Source organism: Anabrus simplex, chromosome 10 (assembly GCF_040414725.1).
Source record: "Anabrus simplex isolate iqAnaSimp1 chromosome 10, ASM4041472v1, whole genome shotgun sequence".
NCBI classification, from domain to species: Eukaryota; Metazoa; Arthropoda; class Insecta; order Orthoptera; family Tettigoniidae; genus Anabrus; species Anabrus simplex.
Genome location: NC_090274.1, coordinates 28,345,079 through 28,364,805, shown reverse-complemented (window position 1 = coordinate 28,364,805; position 19,727 = coordinate 28,345,079). Strand labels below are relative to the sequence as shown.

Below are 19,727 nucleotides of genomic sequence, written 5' to 3'. Positions count from 1 at the left end.
TCAATACCGATGTGTTGTTGTAGGTGTGATATGTGGGTTTTGAAATGTTACAGAAGTGATTTGGATAAGACGTACAAGAAAGAAGGGACGTTACGCTTATATAAGAATTATAAGATCTGTTCAGATCATTTCCAGGCCAGCGACTTTAAAAATCCTCAACTAGCAGCCAAGGGTTTGTTACATTTTTACTCTAATTGTACGTAAATATTCCTCAAAGCATCACTATCGACAACATTTTCATACTTTTCTTTCTTTTATCCCTCTTCTCAGATTAAATCCGGGATTTTATAGATTTTCTTTCTGTTAGTAGGCTTCATGTTAAGAGGAACATTGTCTACCTATTAAATGTTAATTAATTGCATCATATGTGTAAGGAATGTGCCGATATTTTTATTGACAAGTGTCTTAATGTGATGATACAATGTTTTTAAATGAGAAAAAAAAAGAAGTACAACCGTAAGAGTTCAGGCAGGAATGCTAAAGCTAAAAAAGTAATGCATAAATGAAAGATCAAGCCATTTCACAGTAGTCCATTTCACATCTTGTCTAATTTCAGTCTTTGAATAACCTTTTAAATAATTCTTCATTCATTTATCCAGAATTGCTTAGCAACTTCGAAGTTAATATCTCAATAACACTTTCTTTCTAGACGTAATTTATTTATCCACTTCCGTATAAACATTTCCATTGATATTTGAATTTAGCGCGATTTTTCAGGTCAAGTCACTAGGAGCGCCACCGTCGAATTGTCTCCCATTTTAGCAAGGCTAAATCCGTTAAGTGTCGCGCATTGTCTCTACTGTATTTGACCTTGCCTATGCACGTGGACATGGACTTAATTGATTGGAGAAGCAACCATCGCACTCAATCGACTGTATGTGAACTCGAAGAAAAGTAGTACGTCCCATTTATTTTATTTTAGTTGATTACATTTAGAGATTTTGGAAGAGTACGTAATCAAAATATGGTTGTCATGTATACCGATATATATATGGTTTTGGTTTAATAAAATAGTGATTAAATAACGAGAAATGAAGGCAGTACAGGAAGGCTTCTCGTAGTGAGGGAAAGTCCCAAGCTGCACAGCGTGGAGATAAGGTGTTGCATCTTGCAGAAGCAGTCAATGTCAGTAGTGATAGCGAGAGAAATGGAGCAAGAGGTAGGCCCATCGCGTGCAGTGAAGCACAAAAGAGGAAAACCGCTCAGAAGTGATCATAGGCAATGCATTGTGAATGTGTTCAATAAACTAAGTGAACAGAATCCAGGTTTAGTCGTTTATTCAGAAGTTCAGATCTTCGCACTGTTGTCGTATGTGATGCGCAGCCCTGTACGTCCGAACACGAGACATTGACGGGGTGGAGGTCGGTACTACACGCTCAGCGAATCGCAACTATTTCTTTGGCGGAGGCGTGGACATACCATGTTTACATCAGGATTAAACTCTCTTGAAAACACATAACTGTTGTTCACTTATATACAGTGCGGTATGTGAAACCGAACAAAAGTCAATTAAGGTAAAAGTAAGAAATTCATTTATTTACCTTCATTGCAGACTGTTATACCTTCCAGTGTCCATTCTACCGGGTGGGCAAAAAATAAAACTGGCCCGAAAAATTATTTATAAGACTGACGCGCAATTGATCCTTGTTAATGAACAGGAAATGCTGGAAACCGTGATTTCGATGCACCAATCAGTTGCTGTCACATGTCTGCGCGTGCTCATTGTCGAGTGTTATGTGAAGCACGATTCGTGGAAAACCGGTGCGGAACTGTTTTGCGCAAGAGTTTAAGACTGGAAGTGTTTTGGCAAAACCTCCAGCAAAAACTGCAATGCAGAACTTAGAAGCAAAATGACGTGAAACGGGTTCCGTAGCAAATAAAAACCGTAACTATCCGAAAAGAGTTCGAACATCAGAAAACATTGCTCGAGTGAAAGAAAGCCTGGAATGAAGTGCGAGGAAATTTCAGGCAAGTGGGGTCCGGCTCCATGCCTAAATGGTTAGCGTGCTGCCCTTCGGTCACAGGGGTTCCGGCAGGGTCGGGAATTTTAACCATAATTGGTTAATTTCGCTGGCACGGGGGCTGGGTGTATGTGTCGTCTCCAGCATCATTCCATACTCATCAAGACGCGCAGGTCGCCTGCGGGTGTCAAATCAAAAGACCTGCATCTGGCGAGCCGAACTTGTCCTCGGACACTCCCGGCACTAAAAGCCATACGCCATTTCATTTGTGCAAGTGGTAATTAAGAGATCGTCGTGTCGAAGCATTATCAAAAAGGAGTTGCATCTGTATCCTTACATATTTACAGCTGTGCATGCGTTAAAGCGTCCAGACGAACCTTCGCGTGTTGAGTTCTGCCAACGGTTTCTGAGTGAAGTGGAGGCAGGACTTCTGGAGCATTCTCAGTCTTTCATTTCTTCAGATGAGACCATTTCCAGCATCCTCTGTGATGTTCATTAACAAGTGCCAATCCCGCGTTAGTCCTATTGTAAATGTTTTCCAGGCCAGTTTCATTTTTCCCAATCGATAATAATTAATTATTATTATTTAACCACCAAGTAAGACAAATGCTGTGCGATAAACAAGTAACATTAAAAGCAAAGATGACATTATATAAATCATATTATGCACCCATCCCCACGTAGGCCTATAGCTTGGAAACTACCACGTTAACGGGACAACTCAAAACTCCAAGCTGCAGAAATGAAGTTCCTACGCACCGTGATACAGAAGACCAGGAAGGGCAAGTTCAGGATTAAAAAAGTCCGAGAGGTGCTGGGAATAGGAGACTTTCTACTTCGGAGGATCCAGAAAGCAAGACTGAAGGGGTTTGGCCATGTAAGAAGAATGAGTACCAGCAGGACTGCAAGAAGAGAACATGAAAGAGAAGTAAAAGGAAAATGACCAGTGGTCAGACCTAGAGGAAAATAGAAGAAGAGAAATGTCTAGGAGAGAGGACAAGATTGGGAGAAGATCATGAGAGAACAGTGATTCATGGACAAAGATGGACAGGGCTCGTATACTACACCCGGGCAACTGGAGATGGCCAACGCCGAGGGTAGCTGCGGTAATTGTTTAAGTAGTAACCATCGACTGTTATAACTCAGATCAGAACAGCGAAAGAAAGAGGTCCTGTCTATGAATAATGAAGGTATCAGAGTAAAAGACAAGGAAAGGGCCATGAAAGGCGTGATAATGAAGGACTCCCTCATCATCCTAAACGCAATTCTGTCAATGAGAGGGCAGATTAAGGGGAGGAACCACGAACAAGTAAGTGAAAGCAAACTTTCTAGAAGTTGACTACATAGAAAATTTCAGTATAACTGTTCTAAAACAACTCCAACAAAACTCTCGTATCAACTGGTCTGTGCACTAACTTTTGTGGCACACAGTATTATTCCTTTCGAAGTCACCTGTGTTCAAGAAGGTGTAGATAAGGAATGACTGATAAGTGTTTTGTGGGAGTTGAGCGATCTTCTCTTGACTTCTGTTTCCAATCAACTGATAACAGCCTCGTGAATCAACCTTTTTCCAGTGATCCAAGGTTTCATATGAATATACAGAGTGGTCCATTCACAATGGTAAATTACAAACATCCTTTAAGATATGGCTCCTATCTAAAACTGTGTGAGATAAACGCATCATGATTTCAAAAGTCTTTTGCTTGCATTCCATGAAAATGGTATTGACGTAAGTTTGGGTGAAAAATATCACAATTTACTATTGACCAAGCGTTCGCACTGAGATTGGTTTCATTTTTTAAAGGATATAACCTTATCATCATCATCATCATCATCATCATCACCCTCAACATCATATTATTATTATTATTATTATTATTATTATTATTATTATTATTATTATTATTATTATTATTATTATTATTTCTATTTACGTGAGGCCGGCACTTTGGATTTAGCCATGCACTCCTCTGGTGCAATAATTTATTAATGACAGATGAATGAAGGAAATATGACAGGGAAAACTGGAGAAAAACCTGTCCCACTCCGCTTTGTCCAAGACAAATCTCACAAGGAGTGACCGGGATTTGAACCACGGAACTCAGAGGTGAGAGGCTGGCGCTAGTGACCCATTTCTTCCCGTATCATCGAGATTTAAGAAATCGGCAATATTATTCTTCATTTTAGGAGTAAATTAAATTTTATGACAAGCAGAACATGTACTCGGGCTCTTCCCCCGCCCCCAGTAGAAAAAAAGAAAAAAAAAGGAGACGCCATATGAAAAAGAAGTTTTAGCAAGTTTTGATTACAATCTGCTTTACGTTGCACCGATACAGATAGGTCGCACGATGACCTAGGAAAAAGCTAGGGGTGGGAAGCAACCGACCGTGGCCTTAATTAAGGTACAGCATTTATCTGGTGTGAAAATGGGAAGCCACAGAAAACCATCTTCAGGGCTGCCTATACCGAGGTTCAAACCCACACTCACTCGGTTTTTACTAAGTTTACATTCATAAATATGCATACATACATTCCACATTCTTGATTCGATTTTTTTTTAACATGTCAAATTGTTGCAATTTATAAAGTTATTTCGTTACCACTAAAATAATATGTTATGGTTATATAATGTTGCTGTTGTAGCCTCCCCGTTAATGGGAACAACTATATTCCCAAGATTTATTTCCCTTATCTTTAAACGCACTTCAGAACCGACGGAGAAATGCATAGCCTGCCCTCTAGTAGCGCTACTACGAAGTAACGCCGGTTGTACCTAAGTACCTGCGCTTCGCCCCCTCCCCATCGCCTAGCTGCTTTGGCCGAGCGGTTTCGGTGTTGGTTATACGACTGGGAGTGAGAACTTCTGAGGTTCGAATCTCTAGATTTCCGTGTCGGATACAGCGGCCATGTATCTTTCATGGAAATCGCCGTTGTATAACCTTCTTCACTGGCCTGTGTGAATGTGTGAGTGAAAAAATCTCTGGGCGGTGAACCCGGGGTAATTTCTTTCCCCCCTCCTCCCTAATACCCTGGGTTCACCCTCAGAGGTTTCTCTCATCGAAGGAGAGTTTTGCAAACAAACAAACAAACAAAAAGACACTTTGGCTCACTTGATTGGTAGTATCATCCTGTTATGTTTGATACAGTAAAACGTGTTCATATTGTCAAAGCTGAGGATGAGACAGACAGGTCAATGATAAAACGTATCTGTCTGTCCCGGCGAAGCTTACTGCTATTGTATAACGCGGAAAAATGAAATAATTCTTTGAAATCTACTTGTACAATGCGGAAAATGTCAGGAATCCATGCAATAACCATCAACAACGCCACATCTCCAATCCGATTTGATAAAGCCAATTAATAACCGCATTGTAAGATATCACATTCTGATAATAAATTACTAAACAGTAAGAAACCAATCCCAAACCATCTCATCCTAAGAAGAGGTTTTTGCTGAAAAACAGAGGCACTACGAACTGTGCATTTTACATCCAGAGGAGAAATACAACATCCCATTTCGAAATCGTGAGGTGATTGAACTGCTTTTTCTTTTTCGCTCCGCGACAGTTCTTGTTTGATGATGATGATGTTTGTTGTTTAAAGGTGTATAACATCGAGGTCATCGGCCCCGCGACAGTTTTACCGTGCCTTTTCTAATCTAAGCCTCAAGGCTGGAGAGGACTTTTATTGGACGTCCGGAACAAACTTAGGGTAAAAAGTCAGAACAAGCATTAAAAAAATCAATGCCAGGAGTGCAAAAGCAAATTCAGAACCATTATTCCATTGATTTCTCTTCGCTTTAGGCAAGAGGAACTAGTCAGACATACGGAGAACAGAGTCAAAACATTCGTGTTGACCGATGTAATACACATTTAAACAAAATATATTATTCTTGACCAGAACTCTGCTACATCCAATGTAACCTGGTTGGCTTGAAAAAGAGCATCTTTGCATGAAGATGGAACACAGCGAATAATGAAGCGGGCACCTGACGGTTTGATCTTCTTTGCATTCACACTATCTTGTCGGCATTGATGTAGCTCTGTCTATGCAAACTGACCCTGGACTTGCCCACAGCTTGTTTAACATTTTCCAAACCATCCAAATCTCATAATGACCAGGTAGTAAGAATTCGCTTTCTATCAGAATGGATCCTGAGAGTTGGGAGAACTTGATCTCCCACAGCTGTAACCTAGCCCTTTCATCTGGGACTTAACTTTGCATGTTCGGAGGAAACTGTTCCTGCACTTAAGTCTCTCCCCTTTCATGCTTGACTTTGGACCTCTCTTTTACAGCCACTTCTCTACAAACATAAGATGGTGCCATTCTTGAGAGATAGTAAGGCCCCATTCACAATGCAAACGTAACCGTAAACTTAACGACCTAACGTAACCGTAAAATTAACGTAAAATTTGTGGTATTCACAATGGAGGAACGTAACATTAACGTAAAGAGTACACAGCAGCCAATCAAAACACTGCCATGTTATTTAGTACGGAAGTTAGGTTTTGGGCTATCACTCAGTTTTATATTTCAATACCTCGATGGAATCAAACAACGTGGTAGCGGAATCCATATTACTTCAAACATCTATTGCTTTGCTCCTGGGAGCTGTGTAGGCCTACGGTACCTGAAAAGGCGATCTAAACAACGGTGCAGAAAATGGGTTCATCCCTTGAATCAAAGAAGGTTATCTCAGGGCGATTTCGGTAATCTACTGTAAGAAATGACCCTCATCAGTTCGTTTAGGACATGCGGATGAAACCTGAACTGTTTGCCTTTCTTACGATTTGCTTCCCCTTTTGTAATAAAAAAGAAATGTAAGGTCTCCTTTACCGACATCTATGACCCTATCTATCACACCCCGATGAGATGTTTGGATGATATCGTTTTCGTAAACTAGTAGTCCGTCATAATGTTAAGAAATATACAGGGACACTATTTTATTTATGACAGGGATTGTCTCTCGTCCGTTTGCCAGCGCTGCGAGCTTGTCTCCCGCCATTTATTGTCAGATTTCATTACTACAGGATATTAATTTCCACCTATTATTTTTCGCTACAGCGTATTTGTAATTATTTTTCCTTCTATCATACATAGCCTATACACAAATATTATTTTGAAAGAGAATTACAGGTGTTTCGTCGAAAGAAGCCATTATATCGTGCACAACACACAATGTTTACCTCTGCTCTGATTGGCTGGTTCTTAAAGTTAACGTAAAATTAACCGCAAGAGCTTGGAGTTAGCAATCCCTTCATTTTACGGACTCGCAGTTAAGTTTGCGTCGGCGCATTCTGAATGGACCCATTAGATAAGATGGCCGCTAACTTCTAAGTTAACGTTACGTTACGTTTGCATTGTGAATGGGGCTTAAAGCCTTTCGACTGGAGTAACTTTAAGCAACCTGTTATAAACTTGCAGGTTTCACTGAGAGCTACAGTACGTCCACCTGTTTGGCATAAGTTCAGTTGCACCAAACAGACCAGGCATACTCTGTGGCACAATAACAGTACAGTTTGTGGTTGTGATCCAACCAATTCTCTCAGTAGCTTATTCCTGGTGGAAACTTTCAACTTGCAGCGTGTCTTGAACGTGAGGGCTCTGTGAAGAGTGTCATAATTTCCGACCAAATTATTTTCAGCTTATGATGGGCACGACCGTTGTGTAAATAAAAGAGTAATCTTTCTTTTGTGTCCGCCTCTGTGGTGTAGTGGTTAGCGACTCTGCCACGAAATTTGAAAAGTGGCTCTACGAGGACTAGAACGGGGTCCACTTAGCTTCGAGAGGTCAACTGAGTAGAGGTGGGTTCGATTCCCACCTCAGCCATCCTCGAAGTTATTTTCCGCGGTTTCCCACTTCTCCAGGAAACTGCCGGGATGGTACCTAAATTAAGGCCATGGCCGCCACCTTCCCTCTTCCTTGTCTATCCCTTCCAATCTTCCCATCCCCCCCACCCCACAAGGCCCCTGTTCAGCATAGTGGGTGAGGTCACCTGGGCGAGGTACTGGGCATCCTCCCCAGTTGTATCCCCGACCCAAAGTCTCACCTCCAGGACACTGCCCTTGAGGCAGTAAAGGTGGGATCCCTCGTTGAGTCCGAGGAAAAACCAATCCTGGAAGGTAAACAGATTAAGAAAGAAAGAAAGAAAGAAGAAAGAAAAATCTTTCTTTTGTACATAAGAAACAACCACCACGAGAATGTGCCCATGATTTCTTCTATTTTTCGAGTTTTGTGTTATTTCACATTCTCTTCTTTCTACTTCAGCCAATCTTGCTCTTATAGTCAGTGCTATACGGCGTGAACTGAGAAGATACGTGCACTTAATACACGCACTCTAATCTCTTATCTGTGCCGTATATTTTTTTTTTTAAAGAAAACAAAGATAACGGCAAATACCATCCCCCGTGATAGCCAGCGCAAGAATTTTAATAAATACATATTTAGCAGACATATTTAAATAATGGAAAATCACATTTCTGCGACAAAAATTACGTAGATTCCTTCACTTTTAACCTATAGAACAAAACAAGAAACATAGTTGCCAACTGCTACATCTCCAAATACAGTCTGAATGCCACAACAAAGAAAGGTGCATCAACAGATACGAACGCTTCCAAGCATACTAAAAAAATAACGACGGTATTCTAACAGCCCACAACCTATCAAAACCATACCAACCGGCATAAAAATTAACTGCTATACAACTTTGCGAACCGAGCGACTTGCATTCGGGAGATAGTGGGTTCAAACCCCACTGTCGGCAGCCCTGAAGATTGTTTTTCGTGGTTTCCCATATTTACACCGGGCTCTCTACCTCAATTAAGGCCATGGTCGCTTCCTTCCCACTCCTAGCGCTTTCCCGTCCCATCGTCGCCATAAGACCTATTTGTGTCAGTGCAACGTAGGCCTAAAGCAAATTCTAAAAATACCAACCTTGCGACCTACCAACGCTATCAAGTGGCACAACAATTAACTATTATAGCAGTCCCACGAGCTATCACTCAGAAACACCGGCCATTTTGTCGGGTTGTTACTCCATTATTTTTTACCCTTAAGGATTTTTTTTCTTTTCAAATCTAGTTCTTATCTGTTACTTATGATCTAAAAGGAACCTCTACGCCAAATTTCACTCTCATCGGTTCCATGGTGCCGGCCCCGTGGTGTAGAGGTAGCGTGTCTGTCTCTTACCCGGAGGGCCCAGGTTCGATTCCCGGCCATGTCAGGGATTTTTACCTGGATCTGAGAGCTGGTTCGAGGTCCACTCAGCCTTCGTGATTATTGAGGAGTTATCTGACGGTGAGATAGCGGCCCCAGTCTAGAAGGCCAAGAATAACAGCCGAGAGGATTCGTCATGCTGACCACACGACACCTCGTAATCTGCAGGCCCTCGGACTGAGCACCGGTCGCTTGGTAGACCAACGCCCTTTCAGGACTGTAGTGCCATGGGGTTAGGTTGGTTCGTTATTTGGTTTGTGGGAAATCGTGATGAGCGAGTGGTATTTCGCATTAATAATAATATAATAATAATATGGTATCAGCTACAGTGTACAAGCATTTTCATTCAACTCCCATTAAGCTGCATGCATGTCACCATGTACTTTCCATTTGAAGATAATATCTTGGGATCCACTCTACCATTGACCAACAGAGTTGAGCTAAATAGCTCCATTTCCTCACATCTTTATTGTTCGAAAGGTCAAAACTCTCATTTACGACTGGAGTCAAGTCGGGCTGTTTATATAGTATTTTCTCTGAGAATAAAAATAACATTCACCACATTACAATTCCTTTACTGGAGTTCCTTTTTTTTTTTTTTTCAGGTTCGCAGGTGGGAACTATCATAGCTATGCCTATCTGTGGGCTCTTAATCCCCAGTTCTGCCGGCTGGCCATCTGTCTTCTACGTCTTTGGAGGTCTGGGTATTGCCTGGGCAGTCCTCTGGTTCTTCATGGGTTCCAACCGACCATCACAACACCCGTTCATCTCAGAGGCTGAGAGGAAATACATCGAGGATTCGATCGGATCCGACAGTGTGGACCCGTCGATAAGAGTGAGTATACTTGCGGAATAATCACAGGAATTGATAGAATCGGCCAGAGAAAATTCAGCAGTAAGGGTGAATAATCTCAGGAATCGATAAAATCTGACACTGAGCACCCATTAGTAAGGGTGAATAATCTTAGGAATCGATAAAATCTGACACTGAGTACCCATTAGTAAGGATTAATAATCTTAGGAATCGATAGAATGTGACACTGAGCACCCATTAGTAAGGGTGAATAATCTCAGGAATCGATAAAATCTGACACTGAGCACCCATTAGTAAGGGTGAATAATCTTAGGAATCAATAGAATCTGACACTGAGCACCCATTAGTAAGGGTGAATAATCTCAGGAATCGATAGAATGTGACAGTGAGCACCCATCAGTAAGGGTGAATAATCTCAGGAATTGATAGAATGTGACAGTGAGCACCCATTAGTAAGGGTGAATAATCTCAGGAATTGATAGAATCTGACACTGAGCACCCATTAGTAAGGGTGAATAATCTCAGGAATTGATAGAATCTGACACTGAGCACCCATTAGTAAGGGTGAATAATCTCAGGAATTGATAGAATCTGACACTGAGCACCCATTAGTAAGGGTGAATAATCTCAGGAATCGATAGAATCTGACACTGAGCACCCATTAGTAAGGGTGAATAATCTCAGGAATTGATAGAATCTGACACTGAGCACCCATTAGTAAGGGTGAATAATCTCAGGAATTGATAGAATCTGACACTGAGCACTCATTAGTAAGGGTGAATAATCTCAGGAATTGATAGAATCTGACAGTGAGTACCCATTAGTAAGGGTGAACAATCTCAGGAATTGATAGAATCTGACACTGAGCACTCATTAGTAAGGGTGAATAATCTCAGGAATTGATAGAATCTGACACTGGGCACCCATTAGTAAGGGTGAATAATCTCAGGAATTGATAGAATCTGACACTGAGCACTCATTAGTAAGGGTGAATAATCTCAGGAATTGATAGAATCTGACACTGAGCACTCATTAGTAAGGGTGAACAATCTCAGGAATTGATAGAATCTGACACTGAGCACTCATTAGTAAGGGTGAATAATCTCAGGAATTGATAGAATCTGACACTGAGCACTCATTAGTAAGGGTGAATAATCTCAGGAATTGATAGAATCTGACACTGAGCACCCATTAGTAAGGGTGAATAATCTCAGGAATTGATAGAATCTGACACTGGGCACCCATTAGTAAGGGTGAACAATCTCAGAAATTGGTAGAATCTAACAATGTTGCTCTATCAGAAAGTGTGAGTGATCTCAGAAATAGATAGAAACTGACAACCTTGAAAAATCAGTAAGGCTGTAATGCTGATTACTGTTTAGGAATGACATTTCAAAAAATGAAGTTATCGGCAAAAGAAAGGAGAGCGCCACGAACTGCAGGAAAATGAATGGCTCTCCGAGCCTCATAAACCTAATACTGCTGGGGTCAGAAGAAAACAATAACTCACTAAGGGAGGTTGGACAGGAATGATTAAATTGGGGAGACTGGCACAAGTGAAAAAAGAAAAGAAAAAAAAAAAAAGCTGGACTCATGGAGGTGAAATGTGTGTGCCAGTTTGCACTTCCAAATTGTGAGCTACTGGTTCCCGTTTCAGAGGTCTTTTACTACAGGGAGGGGATATCATGGATGTATTCTACCATCCTCACCCACAGAGTGTTCAATAAGGGCGAGTATTGTTAGGGACGGACAGGATCTGACATTGTTGACCATTCAGAAAGAAAGAGAATCATTGCATCATTGAAAAAAAAGGATTTTTGTGGATGTTATTATTATTATTATTACAACTTCCCCCATGCGGAGGCTGCCACAAGGACAAAGTATGTCGACTACACAGTATTTTGTCTTCTAAGTTACTGTTGACTTTGCTAGTGTGCCAGGTAGAAGATTCCCCAAAAGGCTCAGGAATAGATTTGCAATACGGTTCGTCAGGTTATACTGTAGAGAGTAATAAATAAGATACAGGATTGTAAGTGACTGAAAAAGACTTCGACAATATTGTGAGGTGCACAACGAACAATGCATGTTGGTAAATGGTGTGAAAAGTCAGGCTGTAAGTTTCACCAAAAGGAGAAGTCCTTTAAATACAGTGTTGATGGAGTGGAAGTATCTCATTGTGATCACTGTAAGAACCTATGTGATAATAAGGAAATATTTTCATTGGGGTATCACACTAATGGGATTGTAAATAAAGGTTGTAGATGTCTCCATACAGGACACTTAGGGTTTGTAGTAAGGATATTATGGAAAGGTCATATACAGTAAGTCCACTTGGTAGTAACACAATCTTTTAACACATTTTGAAGAGTGCTATTTTAGTCTTTAATATTATGCATGTATCTATCTGAGGATGGCCCAATCAAAGGGGCAAAACTAGTTCTAGTAGGTTTTTTAAATGAAAATTCACAGCCTTTTTCCAGTCATTTGACCAGGTCAGGAACGGAATGAACGAAGCCTTCATCTAGTGGCAAGGATAGGAATTGTGTCGGCTGCCAAAGCCTGTCGCACTCCTCTGGGGCAATGATTAATGACTGACAGATGAAATGAAATCATATTGGTGAGTGTTGATGGAATGAAAGATGACAGGGAAAACCGAAGTACCTGGAGAAATGTTTTTTTAAAATATAAAATATAATTAAACCTAAAATTATTGTATCGATGAGGTGGAACATCCCCTCCTTTGAATTACAGATTGGTGATGATGATGATGATGATGATGATGCTGCTTGTTGTTTAAAGGGGCCTAACATCGAGGTCATCAGCCCCTAATGGTACGAAATGAAATAACAAAAAATTCAAATTCATCCACTGACCAAAATAAAAATGTCATGAAGAATGAATGAATGAATGGACATGAACCCTACAAAAAAACAAAACAAACAAACAAATAAACAAAAACAGTGGATCAGACTCAAAAAGAAGGTAGTTACTTACAGTATTACTGACCAAGGGACCATTTATTAAGCACAATGATGCTTGATGTCTGAAGGGGTGCTAAATTCACATCTAAGGCCCCACAGAATGGTACATGTCGCGAGTAAAGTAGAACCATGGTATTTGTCATTTCGGGATACTGATCAAAAGTAGCGAAGACTCACGGTGGTCCACACAAGATGGTACTACTCACAAGTATTGCAATTCGTACAGGGAACGCAGACCTATGGTGTTGCTCACACAATGGCGCCGCTCATAGCCAACGCAAACCGGTAAGGTTCCTCACCTAGGTGTACTAGTCACGGGCGCCGGTATTCCCGTGATGTTCCTCACATAGTGGGTACCAATCACAGGCAACGCTGACCCACGATGCCGCTCATATAGTGGTACAACTCACAGACTACGTCCAGACCCGCGGTGTTGTTCACATGGGTACAACGCATGGGTACTGGAATCCACTAGGTCAGGCTTTTTACTGCAACTAATCACAAACCTATTTCGTACCAATTTAGTGATACAACTCGCAAGTACATGCAACCCATGGTGTTCCCCGCATGATGGTACGAATCAAGAGGCCCCCTATCCGCCACCTGGGACGCGCCACGTGGGAGTATCACCTCTCCCCCTGCTACGCCTGCATAGCAGGTTCGTGGTAATTACAGATTGGAGTAAGCAATCATCAACATGGATAACATGAAGCTTATGTCATATGATAACAAGACATCTTCTGTCTAGAAAATACAAGTATAAAGGCCTAAATGGAATGATTATAAATGCATGCATGGTTTAACAAATAATATTATTACCGGGCGAGTTGGCCGTGCGCGTAGAGGCGTGCGGCTGTAAGCTTGCATCCGGGAGATAGTAGGTTCGAATCCCACTATCGGCAGCCCTGAAGATGGTTTTCCGTGGTTTCCCATTTTCACACCAGGCAAATGCTGGGGCTGTACCTTAATTAAGGCCACGGCCGCCTCCTTCCAACTCCTAGGCCTTTCCTATCCCATCGTCACCATAAGACCTATCTGTGTCGGTGCAACGTAAAGCCCCTAGCAAAAAAATAATAATAATAATAATATTATTCCTGTCTCAAGTAATAAGCTTACACAGCAAGCATTGAATTATTGTCAGATTGCTACCTCCTTTTGGCTGTTAAAATATCAAAGAACTACTTTTTTCCAAATTTTATAAAGAAAACAAAATTGAACATTTCTTGTCCGTCAACAAAACCAGAGTATATATTCATTAAGTAATTAAAGGGCAGCTGTCAAAATTTCAACCTTAAAACCAACAACTGTGACATAAGGAGCATTTTCTGTGTTACTTGGTACAATGCAATAAAAGCATCTATTAGTCAGAAACTAACTGACCAATATTCTCAGAATTATGCATGAGGATTTCTCATATGACTATGTATTAGTGGAAAACTCCAGAAGTTCAATATTTCAGCCATATTTCTTTGACTACAAAAGCAAACTGTTTATTGGCATGTTGTTTCATGTTTCCAGAAGCCGCCGACTCCTTGGAAGGCCATCTTCACATCACTGCCCATGTGGTCCATTATTATCGTCCACTGTGGACAGAACTGGGGTTTCTGGACACTACTGACCGAGATGCCGAGTTACATGAGCTATGTTCTTAAATTCGACATAAAAGATGTAAGTGACTAGTTATAATTCTTATGTTTTATCTCTTTTTTCTTCTTTTTACAATCTGTTTTCAGTCACACCGACACAGCCAGGTCTGATGTTTGATTATTTTAACCATGTTGGTACAATCTTGTCCGTATTGACTTTTTTATTTTTTTTTATTTATTTAGTCTGATCCAGGACACCCTAAATTTGCCATAAGACACAGAATAATACACAATAACAATTTTGAGGGAAGATAAAAAAGATTAATGTTTTAAAAAATGATAGGTTACAATTAACCATGTTACATGGCATGAATTCCATATAAATGGTGACGAAGAATCGAAACAGAGTATCTGATGAGTGAGACGACTATCTCATCTTGTAGACTTCTCGCTAGTTTATATTTTTGTCGCCATGTGACAAAAAATTTGGGAATTGTTCCCCTCGCGGCAAAGAAAAGTCCAGTCACCGTAATTTTTTTAAGTTTATACGACTTAAGAAAGAAAGGGATGGTTGGATTATAGATATCCTTTTTCTCATTGTCTACGTCAGTCGGCTGAGAGGCTGAAGATTCAAAGCGTACCGTAGGATCAATAATTTCTGCTTCGTTCCTCCGTCTGTCAATCGCTATAATATCAATCCTGCGAGTGCTGCCTCCTTCGGCGATGCAGTGGACTTCTTCGTACACTTCTAGATTTTTGAGACGAAGAGCATTAGCAATCAGGTTAATGATGATGTTATGGCGTTTGATCCTAAGCAGTTCTCCTTGAGGGCAACTCTCCAGCACATGTGGTAAGGTTTCATACTCACTGCAGTGTCTGCAGTGGCCTGTGCTGGTAGAACGTCCCGGCAGAGTACGTACTGGTGCAACCATCGTGGTCATCTTCAACATCTCCCTCCATTCCGAACATGTTAAACCATCCCTTCTGGTAACCCAAGAATTAGCAGCAGGAACTTGAGCAAATAACTCAACACCTCTTCCTTTTTGTGGATATGCACACCAAACTTCAAATTCATGTGTTCTAAGTATATCGCGCAGTTGTCTAACAGATTTCGTTGATGTCTCTTTATTGAGTTGAAGTTCAGATAGGCAGCGAGTTTTTATTACTGTGAAATTTCGAACAGCATTTATGTGCAAATCATTCACAGCTTCTAGCTTAAGATTGATGTTCAGCTGTTGAAGGTACGGTTCCCAAGTAGCGCGCATTAGTGCTAACCCTTTATATTTGTGGCTCGAATAGATCATACTTTACATGTAACTAATCTAATTTTTAGGCCGTATTGAACTATGCTATACAATACAAAGGTGGATCAAAATAATCAACAAATTGTTAATATATCATAGATCATACTTTTCGGTGTGTCACTCGGAAGTTGTAGAATTTCTTTAAGTGCGCTTCTGATCATGTTGTCGGCTTTTAACAGACTTGATTTGGGAATTTTCTCAACCGAAACAGTCTGGAAAGGGTATATCAGTGTAGGGCCAATAAACTGATTTATTACAGTCAATTTTTGATGCGGTTGGAGTAAGTGAGTCCTGGTAATCTGATCTAAGTTAGCTTTCAATTTTTCAAGTACCTGATGTTCATTGAAGACTAAAGTCTGTCTGATCGTTTAGTAAAAACTTTGAAATTTGAAAATTATTCTATTTTTAAAGTTTTTACTAAATGACATACTAAGTGTAAGTGCACAGTTTAGACACAAAGAAATATTTTAACGATTTAAAGATTTATGTATAATTTGTTTTGTTGACGACCGTATTGTACAAATGTATCAAGTCCAAGGATTTAATTCGATGTTTTGGCACCATGTATGGTAGATAATTATAATAAAATGTAAAGTATTGACAAGGCAGGAAAGTGTTTCATAGAAACTCAGGTCTTATGGTGACGATGGGGTATGAAAGGGATAGGAATGGGAAGAAAGCAGCCGTGGTACAGCCCCAGTGTTTGCCTGGGGTGAAAATGGGAAACCACAGAAAACCATCTTCAGTGCTGCCGACAGTGGGGTTCGAACCCACTATCTCCCGAATGCAAGCTCACAGCTGCACACTCCTAACCACATGGCCAACTCATTCTGTTTATTTTATCTTGAACTACAATGAAACCTGCACATACCAACAACATCTAATTTTTAGTTCAACTCATTACGTGGATATTGTTTAAAGAAACTCATTTTATATTATGAAACGAGTCATTATGATCCGAGACCCAATATCGAGATTTGACTTCTTGAGGAAAGCTGACACCCCACAATTAAAAAATTTCACATTTTTAGATACACATCCTATGAAATAATTTCAAACCTTATTAAATCAGAGTACTTATCATTAAGAAACTCTATCTAGACAAAATATTTTTAAAGATTATGAATGTGTAGTTCAAAATTTAATGCTTCTATTGAATCCTTTAATTTTTGGAACCGATTGACTGAGAAAGTTCTGGTTTCAATGAAAGAGTAGAGAGATCTTCATTCCTTATGTTGTTCTGTCTGTGGGTTAGTGGTGTAGTGTTGGCCTGGGATCCAAAGACTGTGTGTTCAAACCAAGCAGAGGTAGTTAGATTTTTGAATGGCATACATTTAATACATTCCATAATGTATGATGTTAGCATGTTAATAATATCTGGTGACACATTTCTCATTTACCTGACAAAATTAATAACATCTCAGCCATAGTTTGCCTAAACCATATCTCTGCCCTCTAGTAAAGAAAAACAGAACGTCAAAATTTACATGTGGGCAGCCTAAATGGCATCAGATCAAAATGTCTGCTCAAGCTAGCTGAGACCATATTATTATTACAAGGGCAAGTTAATGAAAACCTGAAAAGTGTTAATAAAAATTTTAAATTTTGTGCCAGGATTCTGTCTATTAAACAATACTGTTCCAAAGGCATTAAAGAACATCCTACAGGTGGTAGCACCTTGTAGACAAGCAAACACCACTAAAGTAGCAGTGTAACAATAGCTACCCTACTTTCAGACGTGCATGAAAGAAGACCAGCAGTCTATCATGCAGGTAGTGAAGGTGTGAATCCTATTGAAATTCATCAATGAATGACTATTCAATATGGTGATGCATATTAATCAATATGATAACATTCGTCCAAGAGTGGAGTCGATCCAAGCGTCTTCCACATCCCCCATTTCACCAGACCTCAACCCTAGTGATTACCACATGTTCTGGGGACTCAACGTGGCACTGGGAGGAAAGTGTTTCATTCAGATGAAGATGAAGGATTGAGGCGGTGCACGAGTGACTGTGCAGGCAACCGAAGATTATTTTCTAAAGGAATATGTGGACTCTATAAGCACTGGATGATTATGTTATTGGCTTTACGTCCCACTAACTACTTTTATGGTTTTCAGAGATGCTGAGGTGCCAGAATTTATTCCTGCAGGAATTCTTTTACATGCCAGTAAATCTACCAACATGAGACTGATGTATTGATGATGATGATGATGATGATGATTGTTGTTTAAAGGGGCCTAACATCGAGGCCATCAGCCCCTAATGGTACGAAATGAAATAACCAAAAGTTCAAATTAATCCACTGAACAAAATAAAATAAAAAATGCCATAAAGAATGAATGGATGGACATGAACCCAACAAAAACAAAAACAAACAAAAAAAACAAACAAACAAAAAAAACCAGTGGATCAGACGCAAACAGAAGGTAGTTAATTAGAGTATTACTGACCAAGGGACCATTTATAAAGCACAATGATGATGATGCTTGTTGTTTAAAGGGGCCTAACATCGAGGTCATCGGCCCTTAATGGTACGAAATGAAATAACAAAACATTTAAATTAATCCACTGACTAAAATAAAATAAAAAATGTCATGAAGAATGAATGGATGGACATGAATCCTACAAAAAAACAAGGGACCATTTATAAAGCACAATGATGCTTGATGTCTGAAGGGGTGCTAAATTCACGTCTAAGGCCCCACAGAATGGTACATGTTATCGTAGGACAGGTATCCTAATTATGATAAAACCTTCAATACTCGTATTTTGAAGTTTTATGATGAGCCGAAAGTATTATGTTATTATATTTATGTTTCGTGTCCATGGACGTATAACGTGCGGACGTACGGACACACAGACTTCCAATATGGCGTCAAGGAACAGCACCATTAGGTCTCTGATGTGAAAGATGTATATTTTTTCTTTTGTAGATTGTTTTTAGAGACGAGTGATTGTTTTTCTTCATCTGACAGGATAAGTTCGTAGTGATAATAAAGTTGTTTCTAGAAATACGTAAAAGTGTTCTCGTGTGATATTTTTATTGCGTAAAATAGAAAATCGCATATAGAGAACGACAATGTCGTGAGTAAAGTAGAACCATGGTATTTGTCATTTTGGGGTACTGATCAAAAGTAGCGAAGACTCAAGGTGGTCCACACAAGATGGTACTACTCACAAGTATTGTACTTAGTACAGGTAACGCAGACCTATGGTGTTTCTCACACAATGGCGTCACTCACAGCCAACGTGAACCGGTAAGGTTCCTCACCTAGGTGTACTAGTCACGGGCGCCGGTATTCCCGTGGTGTTCCTCACATAGTGGGTACCAGTCACAGGCAACGCTGACCCACGGTGCCGCTCATATAGCGGTACAACTCACAGGCTACGCCCAGACCCGCGGTGTTGCTCACATGGGTACAACGCACGGGTACTAGAATCCACCAGGCCAGGCTTTTTACTGCAACTAATCACAAACCTATTTCGTACCAATTTAGTGATACTACTCGCAAGTACATGCAACCCATGGTGTTCCCCGCATGATGGTACGAATCAAGAGTAGTTTCATGGTTCTAATTCAATCCTCCCTTGGTCGCCCCTTGTAGTCGCCTCTTACGACAGGCAGGCAGGGGATACCGCGGGTGTATTCTACATGTGCGTCCCCCACCCACAGGGGGTAGTGTGTTTGGTCCGCGAGAGGTGTTTTGTTTCCCTCACGTCCGCTGGCAAACCGGTTAGGACCTCCCTATACGCCACCTGGGACGCGCCACGTGGGAGTATCATCTCTCCCCCTGCTACGCCTGCGTAGCAGGTTCGTGGGCTGATGTATTTGAACACCTTCAAATACCACCAGACTAA

The 19,727-nt window shown here is 40.5% G+C and overlaps 1 protein-coding gene across 1 annotated transcript in view; it reads left to right on the top strand.

The window, feature by feature from the left end:
* The window catches only part of LOC136881906 (putative inorganic phosphate cotransporter), a 106,929-nt gene that overhangs the window by 69,002 nt on the left and 18,200 nt on the right, over positions 1–19,727 (top strand). The window contains exons 5-6 of the mRNA XM_067154349.2: positions 9,785–10,014; positions 14,493–14,642. Coding sequence (XP_067010450.1) covers positions 9,785–10,014; positions 14,493–14,642 — 380 coding nt within the window. The remainder of the gene's footprint in view (positions 1–9,784; positions 10,015–14,492; positions 14,643–19,727) is intronic.